Source organism: Vanacampus margaritifer, chromosome 18 (genome assembly GCF_051991255.1).
Source record: "Vanacampus margaritifer isolate UIUO_Vmar chromosome 18, RoL_Vmar_1.0, whole genome shotgun sequence".
NCBI lineage: Eukaryota > Metazoa > Chordata > Actinopteri > Syngnathiformes > Syngnathidae > Vanacampus > Vanacampus margaritifer.
Genome location: NC_135449.1, coordinates 1,901,647 through 1,922,346, shown reverse-complemented (window position 1 = coordinate 1,922,346; position 20,700 = coordinate 1,901,647). Strand labels below are relative to the sequence as shown.

Below are 20,700 nucleotides of genomic sequence, written 5' to 3'. Positions count from 1 at the left end.
ATTTAATTGCCAAAAATATAAGACATTAAATCATCTAAAAATGGATGAATAAAGAGGTCGGAAGTGAATTAGTAGCATCTGGATTGAGAAATTCCCTTTTTGTTGAACAAAATGTTTCTTAGCTATGCTATGCTATGCTATGCTAAGCTAAGCTATAGATTTTGTTTATTTATTTTGAACCGCTGCTGCACTCGACTAGCCATAGGTATCCTTTTCTGGGATACTTTAAGTAAAAATATGAACACAATTTGTATGTGCGCATTGCCGAACTGCAGACACAAAATCAAATGACTAAGACTCAGGTAAAAAAAAAAAAAAAAAAAGTAACAGCACAGCCCTAGTTTTGGTGGATAGTTGCATCTCCTCAACATTGTATTTGTGTATTATTTGTTCTATTTTTTTTTTAAGCACTAACAAACACTTCTGAGTCTTGTGCTTTTGGATGTAGATGGACGGCTGCATAGATTTTCCGGACTCATCCATCACTGGGGCTTCAGATGGAGTATATCTCAGCCCCACGACACTTGACTGGCACTTGTGGAGATGTATTGCTATTGGTGCATCTGCGCGAGTGTCTCCCCCATCACCTTACATCTGGAGATTTATTGGAAAGTGCTCCCCCAACTACCCCTGGTGGCTTAATGTCAGCTAATTAATTGTGGCCAATTAGCTCTGGATGCGCTTGAGGGTGAAATTGATGAGTCCTCCGAATGACTTCCTTTGGCATTGTGCCTCTCTCACGGCAACTGAGCGTCGGCCTCGCACAGCAAGCGGGTGGTCGTGACCTTTTGAATAATTCACTCGCATCCAGAGATGCCCGCTGAGCGTAGTCTCCCTTGGATGGTTTGTCTTTGTAACAGGCTAGTCCAGGTTAATTCAGATCAGTCATTTTTTTGCTTCTTGGTTGGAAGATGGATGGGCCCCAACATGAATGGATCAAGGTGTCTTTGGGTTCCCTTTGGGGCTGGGTGATAAAGTCTTAAAATGTGCAGAACAAAAGTCATATGGAAAAAACATGTTGTTTAACTAATAGGAAGCGTTTTTTTGAAAAACAGTCACTAAAGTGGCCGTAAAAGTCACTAAATAGAACAAATACAATTAAACTCTGACTGAGATTTTATAAATGAGTTCCTCTCTGTTTGCATAAATGGTCTTAGTGACAGCAGTGCATGTCAGCTGGGACGAGCTTTGAACTACTGACGAGTAAATTTGAATGAATCGATAAAATCAATTAATTGCACTGCCTTGGGTTGTTCACGTTTTTGTTTTAATCCAAATTTCAAGCCTCCAAGTGCAGTTTACCAGCACTCATTTCAGCGACCACAAGCAACAAGGGCGAGCCATCACTTGTCAAGTACTCGTCTGCCACTAATCCATTAATCGATTAATGAGGCTGCTAAGTGTTTCTGCTGGAAGCTAATTGATACCATCACGCTGGTAACGAAGGGCGACAATCCAGGTGGCCCATAGTCCAACATTTGAGACCTACATATTTCCCACTTCTCATACTCTTTCGCCCAAACATTTGCCGTTTCTGATCCTCCAAATCTTTTAATGTTTTTTTTTTTTAATAATAGAAATGTCAAGGTTGGTTTTGCCGCTGACCAAAGAGCCGCAGGCATGATTCGCCAGCATTCAGTTAAACGGCCGCAAGCAACAATGGCGATCGATCACTTGTCAAGTAGCCGTCTGCTGCTAAATCCATTAATCGACTAATGAGGTTGCTAAGTGTTTCGGCTCGTGGCTAATTGAAACCGCCGCTTCGTCCCCCAATCCCCCGCTGACGGACAGCCATGATGGCCAGTCGTCAAACGTCTAATTTCCCAACAATTCATACATCTTGGCCTGTTATGCACAAATGGTTTGCATTCAAGAATCTGCAAAGCCTTTTGATGGTTCTTTGATATTGCGGTCCAAAAATGTTGAATTTGTTTGACCACCTGCCCAACACTTGCAAGAACCCCCATAAAAGTTTCTTATTACGGTAAACATTTTTTGCCTGCCATTACCTTAACTTCTTGAGTATTTCCTCTCCTTTGTAAACAATTTGATAGCTCTGTTTTTGGACTACTTCCTTTCATAGAGGACTTTAAAGTCCTCAGGCAAGGATTTTTCCCCCACCATGTTTTATTTGTGATGCTTGTGTGCTTGCTTACATCAGACAAAAACGTCTGTGTAGTCGGCGGGAGGAAAGGCTGCCTCTGGTACTGAACAAGCAGTTTTTTAGTGCAACAATTAATCCTTTGTGTGTGTGTGTGTGTGTGTGTGTGTTTTTCTTCACTGTACTTAGGAGGAGATAAAAAAATCAGCTTGTCTCACTTTTTGGTTTCCTCTCAAACAACAACGCATTTGCATTTGTGCGCGACTGCCCGCGATGCGTGCTGCCGATTAACAAATAAGCTGCGTTTTCAGCCAGCTAGAATTCCAGTTTAAAGTCGTTAAAGGGGAAAGAGACGAGCATTGATTCCCTCTAGATTGAGTTACTTTCTGTAGAGTTGCTTTTAACTACCCTCTACTGGGCTCAACGAGTTGTTACATTGTCCTGCCTCTTATAGGGAGTGTGTTCTTTAAGTATAAATAACTTTCTTTGCAATATCCACCAAATTTTCTGCCTTTGTTTTATTAACAGTTTCTTTTTTTAACCCCCAAATTAATTGAATTTGTGCTTTAACAAAACTTGATAGAACGATAGCTTGTTTGCTGAGATGGTTGCTGGTATTGTGGAAATCATTTGTTGATGAATTGAAGGCAAAATGTAATTTGTGCTTTAATGAAGCGTTATGTTGTTTGTTTTATTCCCCTCCCCCCGCTTCAGGTGTATGTGCCGAGGCGTTATGCCCCGGGGAGCAGTGCCCACAGTGCACTAGAGGCATCTGAACCTTGTCAGTGGTCCTAAACCCGAACCCGTCCCCACCGCCTGTCCCCCCGTTGAGCCGAGACGTCCCTTTTGGAGGCCATGTCTCTCACCGACAAACACAAAGTGAAGAGGCAGCGGCTGGACCGAATCTGTGAAGGTAACGATACGATCTCAGTCCATCGGTAATTATCGTGGAGAGATACATATCTTGTTGCAACATGGCCCTGGTTGATTTCTTATAGTTTGCTGCCACCTGCTGGCTGTTTTTTGTAATAACTACCATTGCTTTAAGCGACCTCTTCAGGCCAGAGGCCATCAAAGCCTTCTGTATGCTCTAGCATAAAAAAACATAAATATGCGTTTTTGGGACCATGGCAGTATTTAAAATAGAACGTTTTCATGCGTTTTTGGGAACAAATGAGTTCAACTCAAATGACATGAAAAACACCCAAATACTATGAAAAGAAAAATGGTTAAAAAAAAAATCTCTCAAAATACACAAATTGATGGAGATTACAAAATCAAGGAAAAATAATGTATAAATGATAACACATAATAAGAAAAAACAAAATGATGTTATTAAAAAAAATAAAAAAATTAATAGATCAATGGATGGTCTGTCTAAGTGCACATCAGCAGAGATACGATTTGAACTACAGAAATCTGCTTAAAAAAAACAAAATGGTCCTGAAAGAGGGTCTCGGAGGGAAAAAGGAAGGGGAAAAAAAGTTGTTGCATGTACCGGCACGATAAGGCCACCATGACAACAATCTCGCCTCAAGGAGAAAACAAACACAGAGCAAGGCCCTGACCGGTTATTGTCTCTGTCGGCATCGTTGGCAGGCCGATGAAGAGCAGATGAAGGAGCGACGGAGGCTCTTCTCGTTGCCAGTCTGTTTCAAAAGGGAAATGCGGTGCGCTGTTTTGAAAAAGCGTCCGTAGAGATGCCGCTCTTTCTGCATCGGCCAAAGCAATCGCTGCCTTTTTGTTTCTTTCCCGTGGTTTCGCCCTCTCGTCACACAAAATGCTTTCATCAGTCTGGGAAAGAATCCTTCAGCTTTTGGGAAAATACGGCTTCAGGGCGTTGCGATCTTTTTCCCAACGTATTCCCCCAAATATGTTGCTCTTAAAGTACCACAGCCGTGACAAACAAAATAAATGAGGCCTCAGTGAGACAGTTTGAAGTTTAAGTCCTAAAATTTATTTAATTGAATTATCGTGATATTAGATCAAAACCCAGGGGGAAAAAATTACGGGTGAAAAAAAACAAATTTTCTATTGGAAGAATTGAAATTTAAAAAACTTGCACGTCAAATGTGTTCAGCGTTAATAAATGACCTTTTTCTACCATCCTATCCCATAACTTTGTTTAAAAAAAGATACCCACTGAAGTTTTTGCTTTGCCTACTCCGTCAGATTAGCTTCCAACACTCGGCGACTCCGACGTTGTGGCTTGTGGTTTTGTCCCTCTCTCGCATAACCCCGCCCTCTCATGTGTGGCTCAGTTACACACCCCCTCGTCTCACCAGAAAGCAAGTGGGCCGTCGCCGCTCCCCTTCTGTCTGCTCCATCTGTGCTACAGAATGGGCCACGGGCTGGATAACTGAAAAACTAAGATGGAAGGCAAATAACGTTTTCGGTGTAATCACCGAAATTGATTGAAAAACGTACATATCCCTCTTCAAATGGCGGGTTTTAAAAAATGCGACCAGAATGATGGCTTTAAAACTTTTTTCAGCATTTATATGACTGAATAAAAACATTCCAGAAGGGAAGTAAAAACGAACATCTGAAATGATGCGGTTGCTACAAAAGTCAGGAAAAGCCTACTGGAACTTCTGAAATTAATTTGTGGTTAATCAGACACTTAAATTGTGGCATGTGTGTGCTGACTCTCACTTAATATAACTTTGAGTATGATTGGTTAATTCTGAACACAGCCGCGTCCTCATTATGAAGGTGTGCACACTTGTGCACATGATGTCAGTTGTTTATTTTTATTTTTATAATTAATTTTAAATAAAATTTGTAACTATAAAACAATATTAGTCAAAAGTGTAAAACTATCAGATGCAAATACTAGAAAATGCAAAAAATTGTGGACTAAAGCACAAATATTAGATGATAAATAACAAAATATTATAGACAAATGCAGAAATATTACAGAATACCAAATATGAGACTAAAATGTTAGAAAATAGTAGAAGATAATATTTTGTGTGTAGTATTTATGTATTTTTGGTGTAATATTTTTTGTATTTATAGGTTTTATGATGGTGGCAGTATGAACCTGCAATAATTGAATTTTAACGTTTAACAAATGTTAAAACAACACAAAAATACTATACAAAAGGTAAATAAAAATAGAAAAAGAATCCAAAAATATTACATGAAAAATAATATAGACAAAAATATTTATTTTAGAAGGAATATTTTTTAAATATTTTTTTAAAGCACAAATATTCAGCAAAAATACCAAATTTGAAAGAAAATACAAAAATAAATAAGAACAATAAAATAATAACCAAAAATACACCTAAATTGGGTGAAAATTATATTAGAATAAAAATACAAAATATATTTGAAAAAAAATATTTAAATATATATTAGAAGAAAAAGATATTATAAGTCAAATAAAAATCTATTGTACAACACTCATTAGCGCTGCAACATGCTGTACAATCACGATAATTGGAGAAAAAAAATTCAAGTTCCCCGTTGCCATGCTTTAATTCATGAAGTCGCCATGAAAGTTTAATAGCTCAGCAGTTGTAGAGCGACGGCTACCTAAATCATTCCGCCGCTATCTCTGCCCGCCAATTCCCGCCGTTAGCATCCCGTGGCCTAGAAAGATGGCCAGATTGCTCCAAAGGCATGACTGTGGCTGGACGTCTGTTCAGCGCATTGTACCTAAAGCTCTCTTTTTGTAGTATTGGCACCAAATATCATAGTTGGACTCTTCCTTTTCCTTGTATTATTCATGCTGGTCCCTGTTGCACGAGTGTAATATAGCATGCTCACTTAATTATGGAACAGTCCTCACGAGAGGCGTACAAGATAAATTTGGCAACAGGCTGCTTCTTGCCAATGATCTGTGGGAAATGAATCACTTGACATGATATCCGGGTTGTGGTTTGAGCAGCCCTCGGCCTGCCGCGTGCACAGGATCGTACAGTCATTGCTTTGTCAGGGAACGAGGGAATGCGAATGGTACACGAAAGCGGCTTATTAGACAAAGTTATTGTGAGTGATGGCTAGGAGAGATACAAGGCAGTTTATTACGGTGTTTGATACTTTTATGGGAAGATTGCCAGAAACAAGTTGTAGGATAATGCAATTTTGTTACGACCTAGCACACCGTGTCCGAACAACAATGACATTTGAGCATGTTCCTGATCTTCAAAGTAATCAAAGACCCAATAATCAGAAGTCTCCGAAAGATTATCCTGAGCGATTATCCTGTATTGTGGGGCATGTTATCTGTTACTAAAATGGTCAGGACCTACAATCATAAATATTAGACCTCATTTTCAATCATAAATCCTGATATGCGTGGACAACACCGGGTTCCTAGTGATGTGACGGTGACATGAAACGGAAACAACAAGTAGGAAGTGACCTTTTGTTGGGCAGAAAATTGATGTCGTTTTGCATATTTGTAAAATGGAAATTGCCTTTAGTGGTGAACGGCTTTTCCCACCTGAAATTCTGGCGCCACCTCATCAAATTAGTAACCTTACTTAAGTTGATGAGTAACTGTAGTCTGAATACTTGGCTGGGAAAAGTAACATGGTTACATTAGTCGTTACTAGAAAACATGCACAATGTGTGTTAGTGGAAACCTGAAAAGAACCTGGCAGGCATTCTAAAGTAAATAGTGGCTCCTGTCACTCAATAAATTTAGCTTATCTTTGTCTGGGTTTTTTTGGCCTCTGGAGCATTCAGACAATGGCCCTAGAGGTTCCTCCATTTTATTACAGAGACACGGCGTAGAAAATAGAAACAAGTCTGATGATGGAGTGGTCACAGTCCAGTGCTGTCCAATCCAATTCCATTGCTGTCTGTTTTGAAGGTGAGAAAGTCAAAGCTTGTCCGCTCTCCACCTTATCAGCTGTTTTCCCCGAGCACGTTTATCAGCACTAGCCTTTCTTCTCCTGTCACTCTTTTTTTTTCCTCCTGTTTGCGTTGCACTCGCTCTTGGCAAGTAAACACAAGTTTATCACCAACAGCAGAATCTCTGGTAGGAAACCGTTGCTTCTCTGCTCTGAATATCTCATAGACAAAGTTCCCTGCGGCGACCGGTCTGTGTCTATCCACTTTCTATATCTATATATTTTCCATACATTTTCTATATTGTCTTTAACAGGGTTGTGAGTGATCTGGTGTGTCTCCTAGCTGACAAAAAAAAATATTCGCAGTGTACAATCTTGTCCCGTAATGTCATAGTGGCAAAAGGATTTAAGGAGGTTTTAGTTTGTTGCTAATCTCCCTGTGGCGACTTCTGTGGATGACTGCCTCAGCCTATGGCGTGCATCAACTCCACTGGATTAGCGTGTCTCCTTCCCTCCCCTCTTGTTCCGCTAGCATTGTCCGGCTGTGTTGTTTTAGCCCAATTTCTTGGAGTGCTTTTGTCTTCAAAGTAATCCAAACACAAGTATTAACTGCAAGAGTGGTGTAGCACCTCACCCCAAAGTTGCATGAAGTTCTAATGTTTCAAGGGCTTAATTATTTAGTTGGGAGCCATATGATAGCATAGACGTAAGAATGAGGATAAGGGGGGACCTACAGCTGCAGATCAGGTGAGGGTAGTGTTTCACCTCTTAGCTCCTCCCTTTTTGATAGACGTGGGTGTAATTTGAGAGTTGAAACATAACACTTATGTCTATTTTCCGCTCCTATAGTGGTCCATTTTGTTTTCCCTGATGCCTAACCAAAGCGAGCAGTCGCATTTCGGTGGTTCTCCGGGCCAGGGGGTCACATATTGGTCTGAGGGCCAGAGAGACGGGGCCGCAAGTCGCTGTCATTACTGTGGGACCATTCCTGTCCTGAGGAATCCATTGGCAACAAGCAAAGGTGAAAGTGGAAGTTGCTTTCTACAACACCTGGACCTTAAGACACGGGTTCCAGTCTTTGGGTCCTCGGCGTGTGATCCGGCCCACCAACCAGGGCAGCAGCAGCTCATGAGTAAGACCTCTCAGCTGGATCTCGGCAACAGCCTTTACCTCAAGCAAGCTATGTCGGGCCGGGGCACTGCACCGCCTTATGATTATTTTCAGGCCCCCCCGACGGGTCAGCCACCCGAAGAGTCGGGGTTTTATAGGGATAACCATCACCTTCTCGCAAGATCACCCTCGCATTACGGTCACGGCGCAAGGGGTTTGAGGCCTCTTTGGGATCAAGCGAGAGCCACACCTTCCGTGCAGGCGTCTGGTTCTACACCTATCCCCGTGCTTCCACCCCCACCGCCTCCTCCTCCACCGCCGCCTCCCCTTCCTGTCCATGAGCTGAGCCGTTTGTACAGGGAATCTCTGGGATCTAAGATTATCTTGGATGGTCAGCGTATCGCCGGCAGCTCTCCTTCACTTGCTGTCTACGGACCTCAGCCCCATCTTCCCAATTACACTTCTGAGCAGTCGTCTGTTTCTGCTCACCAAGCATTAAACAATTTTAGTAGCTTGTCCCTGGAACCCCGTCAGTCGGCTGCCACCGATTCAGCGGTGGACCCGACTTTGCAGGGAATGGACGGCGCTCTCCCTCGTGCTTACGGAGCTGTAGCCTCTCAAAGATTTCCTTATGACCCGAACTATGATCCCAGCGCAGCCATGATGGCTGCCACGGCAGGGATGTCCTCCGGATTGCCTCCTCACCACCCTAGCGCTGCGGACCCCAAGAAAATGGCGGATCCTGCTTTTTTGGCATTTTTGCGGTCTGAAGGTCTGGCTGAGAGTACCATCACTCTCCTTCTGCAACATGGCTTTGAGTCTTTCTCCATACTGGCTATGATGGAGGACCATGACGTTCGCTCCGTCGCCCCGAACTTGGCCCAGGCCCGCATTCTTTCCCGCATTGTGCTGAGTTACAAGACCGGTGGAACAGCACCGCGTACTCGATCCAACAGCTTCAGCCACCGCAACGACTATTACTCGCAGCCCCAAGGTTTGACAATGGATCCCGGCCTGATGCAGCAACCCCCCACCACTATCCAAACAATGTCCCCCAGATTGGGAGAGTTTCTCGGGAGAAGGCCCAGCAGTGCTCCGTCCCAACACCTTCTGGAGACCACCACTTATCCAGCACCACGCCCCCTCGCAACTGGAGCTTTACCAATCAGCCCTGGAGGATATAGCAACGCTATAACCCAAGGAAGACCCTTTTCCATGTACAACGCCCATACAGGCCTCGCTATGTCTGCTCTTGGCCAACAGCCCCTGCCTGCCCCAGGAACCCCTGGAGCTGCACCCAAAACCTTCTCAGGCTCTTACTCCCCCATGGAGCTGATGAAAAGAGCGCCCAACCTTCCCACAGCTTCGCCAGCTCCTAGCCCTCTTCACAGCCCACAACTCCTCCGGAAGGGAATCAGTGCCGCTCCTGAGAGTAACATTGTTGCCGCGACTTCCTCCGCTGCTCTGCAAGCGCAAAACCTTAACAACACCAAGTTGGTTGGACGCCGCACTGGTCCACCAGTCATTGTCTCAACCATGACCACCACACCTGACACAAGTATAGTAATCTCTCTTATCTAACTTTTTTTTGGGGGGTTGCTTATAGATCGACAGATAGAAGATGCTGACAGAAAGAGTATGAGCCGACTCCGGAATCTGTTAATACGCATATTAAAACATTTGTGTCATGTTTCACCGAGCTGAAATGTGTCTCCTCCTGAGCAATCTTTACTTTTGTCTTGGTCACAATCAATTCAAGGCAAGGTTGTCTAATTTTCCGTAGACTCGCTATAAAACAAAATCTGGCATACAAGGTAAATATGGCCGTACTTGTTATTCTACTCTACACTCTCTCCTAATCAGGTGCTTAACTACCTGTAATCCAATTAGTCTAATAAGATAGACTGTTGTATAGGCTATTATAGGAGTCCGTTTTTATAGACACCTTGTTGTCTGTGGTACTATTTTTTTTATTTCAGTGGACGTATTTCTGACAGTCATCACGGAACTTGAATTACCTGCTCTTTCTCCCTAAAGCTGATTAAATGCACATTTCATTTGCTTTTATTTACTTTTATTGAGGAAAACAATGCCAAAGATTTTCCTAATGGATTCAATCTTTTTCCGTATGACGAATGCAGCGATGACCATGAAAATAAATTGTTTTGCTTCACCTGTGTAAAGGCTTGACCAGATGTTGGTGTTCTATGACCATTTGTAAACTATGTTAAACAGCGACGGTGGTTAGTTGGAAGTCTTATTTTAAGTCAGTGTTCTTGAACCTTTTCAGCCGCCAACACTAATGGTTCTTTGGGCTGCTGAGCAAGTTCTAAATTAATGGCTGATAAAAAAATAAAAAAAAAAGGCTTTCTTTCATGTGATGTTGAATAAATCTGGGTGAAGTGAATTGCTTCTTACCAAGGTGATAGTATTTTTTGTTTTTTTGTTATGCTTCCCTCACATCTCAACAAACTCATTTGCATGTCGCTGATATTTGTTGCTTCGGTAACTTCATCTGATAACGGCCGGGCGTCGCACACAGACAATCAGAAAGCATATTTCTTAATTGCGCGTTGCCAGGCAACCTCGGCTCTGGTGGCAATCAGAAGGTAGATAATCTTCACATTTAAAGGAAGTGGGTGAAAAAGGGACACTATTATTTTTTTTTTCCTGCTCAAAGCCAGAGAAAATTGAGCGCAAATAATTACTTTTTTGTCGCCATTTACTTCTCAAGGGATTTCTTTTTTCACGCCTGGGGCTCTTGTCGACTGGTGAAGAGCCTCTCATCTGGCATCCCTCCTTTTTTTCCCCTTTATGTTCAAACATGCCTATTGACGAGTCGCGACGTATTATTCATTTGACAATGACTGATTGATTTTTGGAGACCTATTACTCATTAGCATCTCTCTCACATACAATGACACAGTTGATGAGGCATACGAGTTACTCTAATGTTAAAATTTAAGACATTTTAAAGTGTGTATTTGGAAAATTGCATTTTAATATCTTGTATACAAATAATAAATACAAATGGGGATAATTAACATAATAACCACGCCCATAATATGTTTCTTCAGCAATGGCTAGGACTGGGTTTAAAAAATCGAATAATCGATATCGAATCTATTTTCCTTTTTGAGCCTGATATTGATTCATAAAACCATGAATCAATCGATTATTTAAACTTACTGTTTTCTTGAAATTTATTGTTTACATGAATTTAAAAAGTATTTTCTTATATTTATGAAAGACATGACTTATTGAACTTTAAGACCATTCAGAATCTTTATTTACAATTATTGAATTAGAATTATGGAAATATTTTCATCTTATCCTTGCTGATGTCAATATTTGTGTAACACTTATAGTGATTATAACGTGTTACTTTCATTGATAAACTAAATCATTTAACCAGTTACAGCCTCTGCAATAATTTAATTTGGAATTTGTCTGTGAAGTTTTTAATCGCCCCCTTGATGTTTGAGAAGAATTGATGTTCCATAATTAATCAATATCTTATTGAATTGACACGGATCGAATCGAATCAGCAAAAATCGAATCAAACTAAACTCCTTGCAAATCAAAATCGAATCGATGGAGGAAATTAGAATCGATACCCAGCCCCAACAATGACATAATCAGCTAGGCTGGCCAAAGTTCTAGAAATACAGTGGCCGACGTACTGTACTATCATGTCAAACTCAAAAGGTAAGCAGAACTGTAATGTGTTTGCACTGATTAGCGTTTAGCCAGCAGTGTGCGTTGGAAAAATATGTCTGTTGTTTTTTGCATTCATTCCACAGACATGTTATTTATTAAGACACATGTTGAATACTGTTTAGAATAGTGAAATATAAGCAACATCTGATCCCTTCAAGGAAGGTGCAATTGTATAGCTATATAAAGTATTGGGTGGTGGGAGGGTTCTGCGTCAGGGCGCTGTCTTGGTTGGCTCAGCGGTGTTGATAATGGCATTAAACACTGGAGTCCAGCTTAGCCGCGACAGTTGCCTTCTTCCCAGCCAAAGTAGGGAGTGCGCGCCTTGGCCATGGAGTTGTCCGTCAGTGGCGTCCCGCAGAGCAGCAGCGCAGGTTTGTAGATTCCACGTCACGTGACGTCAACTAGGCATGTAATTGGCTTAGCGGAGCTGGTGAATCGCGTGCCGTCACGTGGTTTCCGAGAGGAGATAATCCACTGAGGATCTTCAGCCGGGCTTTTCTTAGCTGGAGTATTAGCAGGCTGTGCGTAGTGTGTTCAGGGGGCAGAGCTTCATGAGTGGAAGTTTTAACGCCCCGGAGCCATAAGAGAAATATCAACTGGCGGCTTTTTGACACACTGTCCAGGTGTTATTCAGAACTTCCTGGAGCATTTGTCAAAAATGGCAGATCCTTTTCGGGAAAAAAATGTCTGGAATCACATCTTATGTTGCTTTGACAGTTACGTAACCCAATATAAAAGTAGCATTGTGGGGGTAGAATAGAAATGTCATCTTTGTATGTTTAAGGAAGGCAGCACGGTGACCGAGTGGTTAGCATGTCTGCCTCAGATTTTTTAGGTTAGGGGTTCGAATTCGGACTGCGGGCTTCCTCTCACATTCCAAGTATGTGTGTTCAGTCTCGTTGCAGACTCGAACTTACCCATTGGTTTAAATGCTTGTTTGTCTTTATGTCGCCTGCGACTGGCTGGCGACCGTTCCAGGGTGTACACTTGCCTCTAGCCCAGGGATGGGCAAACTCGGTTCTCGAGGGCCGGAGTCCTGCAGGTTTCGGAGGTTTCCCTCTCCCAACACAATCTCATTCCAATCAACAGGATCGTTATCAGGCTTATGCAGAGCTTGTGAGCTGCTCATATATCAGATGTGTTGGAGAAGGGAAACATCCAAAACCTGCAGGACTCCCGCCCTCGAGGACCGAACGTGCCCACCCCTGCTCTAGGCCAAAGTCAGCTGGGCTTGCTAAAAATGGACGGTTGGACACATTAGTAGTCACATACCGAAAACTAGCTCAGTTGATATCACAGTTCACGCAGTTTTGGGCAACTCACAAATTTTCCATAACAACCCTTTTAAAAACGCTAACGTATGCTTGACACCCTAGACACTGATACCCAGTTCCCTTTTGCAGCAGCAGCAGCAGGGAAGTGTTTGTCTTCATCTGAGCTGACGGCAGGACATCAGGATCAGACCTTCGACTTCCCCTCTTTCCTATTTGCCTTGCGCTGCTCTTCGACAAAACTTTGACTGCCGACTTTCAGCTTCAAGGCTTTTGTGAATTATTTCACAATTACGTGTGAGTTGTGTTAAGGCATTGTTTGCCTCCCCAATCTGCTCGGAAAACAGTCCGACAATTGTAAATGTTAAAACTGTTCAATGTTTACGCTGGCAAACCTTTGTGTGTGCGGTCAACACCGAGGTGGGTCCAGCCACGGACTCGGTGATTGTGACGGTAAAGTCAACAATAGCAAATTAGGAAACAGCCCGAAGCGGACACTTTTGAAACAGGTAGCTTTGCAGAGAGATGGAAATTGATGAGGATTTAATGATTCTGATCATCTATACTGTTTATTGATCCCATTCCTTATAGGTTCTTATTGATTCATGTCATTTCCATAGACAGTAGCTCATTCTTACCAGTATATCGGCAGGCAAGCATAAAAGCAATTCCTAGGAATGGAATTACTGGGAGACGGTTTTCAAAAAAGAACCTCTGTTTGATTCCCATCCCACCCTTCTACTACTCCTACTCGTCTTTCTTATTTGTATTTTCCGTCAGTCTGGATGCCCTGTGGCACTCTAATGCTACAGTGTCAGATAAGACCTTCCTTTTGGATATTTCTGATATACAGTATTTGTAGTGTTCAAATCAGTGGGAGTTTATTGACAGTTCCCTCAAGATCAAGGAGATCTCGGAAACTTGTCGGAATCTCAGTATGGAGGCTTCTTTAATGGCAACTTCAAGCCCATATCCGTATCTAAGAGACACACCCCCACCCCTCAATCTCCTGTAAACTGTAAATGCCATCTGATCAACAGCCCCAGATTTCAGACGCTGACAAATGTTGCGCAACCTTGCGCTACTTACCCCTCCGCCCCCCCTCCCTTTTTTTTTTCTTGATTGCCGTAGAAACATGGCCTTGATAACAGGTTGCGCCACAGATTGTCACATTACATAAAAAACAAGCATCTCACAGTGGATCCCTCCCCCGGAGCATTGCTCATGTTCGCAGGGGGATTAATGACTTTGGCGAAGCAGGCCAAGCCCGCACAGCAAATGAGGAACAGCTTTTCTAGCCCTGCTTGTGTTAGTTAGTTGGTGTGTTTGGCGTGTTGGTGGCAACTAACCTCTGCACTGGGTCATAAATTGTCCAAAAAGTGAGAAAATGTTAGACGTGTTACACAAAATAGTGGAAGGCAGCCCAGGTGACAGCAATGTTTTTTTTTAATTATATTATTCAATTTTTCTTGTGATATTTATTATTTTTTCCCGATTTGCTGGATGGATGGATAGGGCTAAAAAAAAAAATCAGGAAAGCCAAAATGGTGATAAACAGTTTTACAACAAACAGTACTACATAGATATCAGTCTTTGTATGTTTTCAGTAATTATCTAACTGGCATCACGTGTTTAGAAGCAAATCTTGGAATTTGCACCACATTACAGAATCCTTAACGTGACGTTGCAGTGGAGCCTCCCCAATTACCTGCCGCCATTTCACATTATCGCTCTGCTTGTCAAATAGCAACAGCTGCAAAAACAGACAACTACCTCTGCACACCTCCTCCATCCTTTTTTTTTTTTAAATGAACCCCCCCCTCCCCCTCGCTTTCTTCCTTTTTTTATCTCAGTTGTGGGCAGGTCACCCTGAATTATTCATCAGTGTGAAATGAAAAAGCTCATGGATATTGAATATCCTCTCTGAAGTGTTGGCCAACCTTGTGTGTTTTATTCACAACCCCCCTCTCCTTTCATTCTGTGTGAAATAATAGGGCGGGGGGGGGGGGGGGAGGTTGGATGTAAAGAGTGGCGTATCTCACTGCCAGGCTGTTTCAAAGATTTACCGATCACTTTACCTGGTGCGCATATTTACCTTGGTCTCCTGGCCAGCGAGTCTGGGGGAAATGGAGAGGAAGATGAAAAAACTGGAGATGAAAAGAAGAAAAAAAAAAGCAGTACTGTCATCTTTTTTGGTCGAACAACGAGCCACTAGCTGGTTGGCTTTGACGCACAGTACACGGTGGTTGCGGTGGTTCTTGTCTTGGCCCCTCCCTCTTATTTTGACCCCCCCACCGCTGTCCTATGTTGCGGTTTGATCTGCAGCCCGTGTTGTAAATCAATGCCACACATCTCCAACAAACACAGCAGGGGTTTCTCAGAGCAGGTCCCTTGTGAAATGGTATCATCTCATGGTAGCAACCTGACCATTACGTGGATTCGAGCTCGCCAGCACCACGACGACAAAATAAGATCCCCTGTGCAGTTACTCTTTACTTTTAAGACCACGCTAAAAAGAACACAAATAATTCAACAAATTAATGTTTATAATCTTATGAAAAGAAAATCTGAATTTTTAGAGAACAAATTCTTAATTTTATGAGAAAGTACCATTTTTTTTGTGGTCAAATTGTCACATTTTACAAGCACATGAACAGATTTTTTTTTTATTAAGAAAATTGTTGAGGGGAAAAAGTCAGTCTTGTGAAAATAAAGTATATTCAAGAATTTTAATTTTTGAGATTTACATTGTTTTTTACAGAACAAATTCATAATCTTATAAGAATAAAGTCCTATTTTTATTTTAAAAAAAAGTTATACAGTATTCTTATGAAAATAAATTTTTATTTTTCAAGAATTTACAAAAAATGTCAGTTAAGTGTGTTGCTAAGTGTTATTCTCAGGAGAATGACATTAGATTTTTTGAGAATTATTTTTTTTTAATTATTTGTATTCATTTTTCTGAGAATAATGTGACATCAAAAGTCAACACATCAAATCTTTTATGTACTTTTTCAAACAAAAACAAGTAATTTTACAAGAGTAAAGTTATACTTTCTTCACGATTTAAGTGTGCTTTCACAAAAAATAATTTGGGGGGAGGAAAAGTTTTACTTTTTTAAGACAAAAGTTGTTTTTAAAAGTTTGACGCTAATTGTTTGGTTTTAATAAATCATAATTTAAAGAAAATCTTTAAGAGATTTTTGATTTGTTTTGCTTTTAAAGATTTTTTTAATTTGGTGTTTCTCCATGCAGTATTTTTATTTATTTTGCAAGAATTAACCCTTCAACAATTGCACAAGGGAACGCCATTATTTTCTTTAGTTTTATCATTATCGGCATTATTTTGCAACGATTGCACTTCGTTTTAACACGCAAGATGATGTAGCTATCACGCACGCGGGTGTCAGCGTTCTCAAGAGGCGTATAGTGTGACCGAAAATCTCCAGCTGCATTATTTTTTTTTTCGGTAGGACGAAGTGTGAAATATCATCTGCCGAGATGGACACCTTGCCGGAGATCCGATTCAGAAGCTGCTGGAGCACAGCTGGGCCGCAGTTTCCCTCCCCGGCTTAATAGCCGTATGACAGCACGGGGAGGGCGGTGGGTGTGTCAGGGGTGATGGGACGCATTGTGCGCATGTTTGTGTGCGTTTTATTTGCTGGTGTAATCAGTAGGCCACACATCGGGAGGGTTTGGAAGTCTATGCCAGGCCAGATGGCTTCTGTCACTGCAGAGGAGGGACAAAAGAAGGGGAGGGGTGTGGGGGCGGGGGGCTTAAAATGTGCCGGAGTGACCCCCCTCCATCTCCAGGGTCACCACATCTGGAGGCCACCTGCAGCCGAGGTGGCGGGCGGGTGTGTCCCCCATCTCTCCTGTTTCCGCAACCCTTTTAGAGTGTTGGGGGAAAATATTGTTTTAGTTTATGAGCTTAGGAGATTTCGAAAGGCACATTTTCAGCTGATCCCAAGGTAACATCGGGGAGGTGCGTTGGCCATTTCGTAACCCCTGCCCATCACAGTAGGCTCTTTTGAATTCCCATGATGTGATTTGCATGTGGGAAGAGATATCTAATAAGGGTGAGGCTTTTATTTGTACATTTTTGAGTGAGAGTGAGTTGTATCAATTTCATGAAAAAAATGAGAAAAAGTTGTAAACTTATGAGAAAATGTATTTTTGAATAGAATAATATTTTCAGAATTTTTCAAGAAAAACTTTCAACTTTATGAGCAAAGTAATATTTTAGTGTTTTGTGCATGTTTTTTCCCTTTTGAGCAACAGTAGTGCTGGGTATTTAAAAACTGTGACAGGAGCTGTTAAAAAAAATAAAATAAAAAAAATCTCAAACAAGTCTATTTTTCCAAGGAAAAATCATTATCTCATGAGAATAAAGTGAAAAAAGTCTAATTCCTATGTAGCGACAAAAAAAATTAAATATTCATAAAGATTCTTAATTTTACAAGAATATAGTTTGATTTGTTTGAGATTTAATTTAGAGATTTTTTTTTTATAATCTTATTAGAATAAAGTGTTTTTTTTAAAGTCAAATTTCTTTGCAGAAGAACTTAACAGCGACAATAAAAAAAAATTCTCCAGAAAATACATTTTTGTAAAACAATTCATGTATTTTTTTTCATACAAAAGTCATAACATGAGTCATATATTCAGCCCAGTGAACCACTACATTATCAATGAAATATCTCCAAATAATGCCAGTTTTTTTTCATTTTATCTTAATCACTAATATTAAATTTTGTTTTGAATAAGTGTTTTAAAGATGTAAAATGCTTAGCATAAAATATTTTGAGAAAATACGTCTTTCTTTCATTGTAACTTTTTTTTTTTTTTTAAGTAGTAGTTGTTTACATTCCACTTTTCTGCACTCTTTTTCTTCCTTCATCCCCCATTGGTCGCTTTGATGAAAAAAAACAGAAAGTCAACCGGCCCTGTTGACTCAGGCTTGTTTTCTGAACCTCTGTGGCTGCGGTGGGTGGCAGCAGGTGCCTCACACTGGATAAGACCCCCCTGGACTCTTGTGTAAATAGCAGCAAATAAATGAGAAACCAGGTCAGGACTTGGTGTAGTCCGCCGAAGAGCTGCTCGTCCTCTCGCACTCGCTTTCTTCAAATCCCTTTAAGTGCCTTAAGCGGATTTAAGCGGGCCCCGCACTTCGCCTGCCAATATTGGGCACTCGCAGGAAAAGGGCGCTTACAGTATAATTAGCAAAGGTTAAAGATGGGGGCTTGCCCCCGATGGGAAATCCTCACACGGGGCACCATAAACCGAACTCGGACAATTTGTCGGATCGTCGGTGCCTCGTCGGGCCAAAAGGTCGAGACTTGTGACAGTTAATTTGGCTCAGAATGACAACAAATGTGTCATCGGCATCACAGAGAGGCTTGTTGAAGTCTGTAAAGCATGCGTGGGGATTTGTTTCCAAGAAAGGGCGGACGACGGTCATTTACAGTAAAAGTACGCTTGGGCGACATGTCAGAATTTCCCCATCTGGCCACCATTAGCCACAACCACCAGTGATTTTTTGAGGGCGGTGGGGGTGGAAAAGGGGGGGGGGGTGCGCTGAACTACACTGTTGTCCACGACAAATACATGCGAATAAAAGTGTCAGGTTAAAAACAAAACTCTATGGAGATTTTTTAAAGACAGATTTTTTAAAAACAAAAATTCACCTTATTCCCAAAAAATAAAAATAAAAATTAACATAACCCTTTTGGGGTAGAAAGACCGTAGAACAATACATTTTTCATATAAAAATGTAAAGAAAAGAAGAAAAAGCATATAAATGGAGTAAACAAATATATATTTTATATAACTTTTTTTCTTTCAAAAATTTTTTTTTAGAAAGTCGTAATCTTATGAAAATTGTTTTTTAGAAAAAGTATATTTTTTAGCAAATAAAGGTAAATTTTTCTGAGGAGAAAATTGTCAAGTCTTGAATATATATATATTTTTTTTTCAGGAAAAAAAATCTAATGGTTTGTATTTTTCGCAAAAAAGCGGAATGATAAAAAAATGCTATTAAAGTTATAATTTCATGAGAATGGAGTTGTATAATATATACATTTTGTGTTTTTTCACAAAAAAAAATTCCCGTACTGATAAGTTAAAGTTTTTGAGATTGAAGATTATTATTAAAAAAAAACATTTTAAAGGAAGTAGTTAGCGCCATTTGAATTTTTGACAGATGGCCACTAACCCTAACTCATTATTCATATTTATATTCATTATTATTACATTATCCATACTTTGTATTCCTTTTATTTCTCTTTTGATCGTTTCACGTGCTCATCCCGTTAGTGAAGATCAGCTGTACCACTGTGTGTGTGTAACAGGAAGTGAAAGCTGCTGCTTGAGCGGCTCACATAAACACACACACACGCACACAAAAACACACACGCACACACACAAATGCACATACAATCCCCCCGTGTGTCCCACCTTTTCCACTTTACCGTCACTGGTAATAGCTTTTGGCGTGCGACCACGGTGGGACAGCCACTTTGTTGTTGTTTTTTTCCCCTTTCTCCGCGGCAGGGTCGCTGCGACATTGTTATTCTAAACAGGCCATTTTCACCCACTCGCAGTCATTCGGCACGGCGACCTGTCAATCGTATGCCTTCTTGCTTTCCCCCGGGGACAAAATTGAACTGCTGCAAAATGCAAACACAAGAGGCAATGTCATGGCCGGGATGCTCTGGTTACTCTGTAAACAAACACAGGGCAGCTCAGCCTCTGGCTAGAGGACGTCGTGGCGAGGGACTGTTGAAAGGGTTGACGAAAAATGTTGATGGCTGAATTGAATTTGACTTCGCTCAGCTAGCCTATACCTTGTTTGATATGCCGCTATTATAGCTGTCAAGATGGGGGGGGGGGGGGGGAGCAGGAGTGGAGGAAACCAAATAATCGGGAGGGAGAGGGGTGTGTGTGTGTGTGTGTGTGTGTGTGTGTGTGTGTGTGTGTGTGTGTGTGTGTGTGAGAGGATGGGAGGGGTGTAACCAGTCCAGATCAGAAATAAAACATACCCCAAAAAGCGGCGAGGAGGAGGAGGAGGAAGAGGAGGGAAAAGGGTGGAGGAGGAAGGGAGGGATTGTGCAGCCGGAGCGCGTCCAGACCCGATGTAGCGGCGAGTGATGAATAGACGGTGCGCTTCCGCCGCCGCCGCCTGAGAAGGAAAAAGCCATACCGCTGCCTTTTTCCATCCTGGGGAGGGGGGGGGGCAGTTTTTAAAGGAGCAAAATTGCATCTTTTCCGCATGGCGAAGACTATGCAGCTGCGATCTCCGTGATTTCCCACCCCTCTGGACCCTCGAGGGGTGGGGTGGGGTTGGGGTCAGGGAGGGAGGGTTTTGGCAGTCGGGTTAATTTTCGGATTATCTTTTTCCACTTTTTCAGGGGCATTTTTTTTCCCGCCGTGAGCCGTGTTATTTCTCCCTCCACCATGCGACGTTTATAAGAGCGAGGAAGAATGTGGCGGCAACATTTTCCAGGCAAGCGGCATGTTTCCTGTTTTCTTTGCTGGATGTCTAATAAAGTCTGGCATGTGGGACGGAACAGGGGGAGAAGGTTACTTGGAGGAGGGGTGGGGGTGGGGTGGGGGGGGATTGGTGTTCTTCGTCACCATGTTGTCATCTCCGCACGCTAACACTTAGCGCTCACTTCCTGGGTAGTAACTT

The 20,700-nt window shown here is 41.8% G+C and overlaps 1 protein-coding gene across 9 annotated transcripts in view; it reads left to right on the top strand.

Moving 5' to 3' along the window:
* The window catches only part of ctbp2l (C-terminal binding protein 2, like), a 58,417-nt gene that overhangs the window by 20,866 nt on the left and 16,851 nt on the right, over positions 1 to 20,700 (top strand). For 4 of the 9 annotated variants that reach the window (XM_077551175.1, XM_077551174.1, XM_077551176.1 and 1 more), the window contains exon 1: positions 7,780 to 9,577. In XM_077551175.1, the coding sequence (XP_077407301.1) occupies positions 7,780 to 9,577 (1,798 nt within the window). Of the gene's footprint in view, positions 1 to 2,815; positions 3,015 to 7,779; positions 9,578 to 12,013; positions 12,111 to 20,364; positions 20,515 to 20,700 lie in introns of those variants that run through there. The other 5 variants (XM_077551180.1, XM_077551178.1, XM_077551179.1 and 2 more) reach the window with 3 other exon arrangements.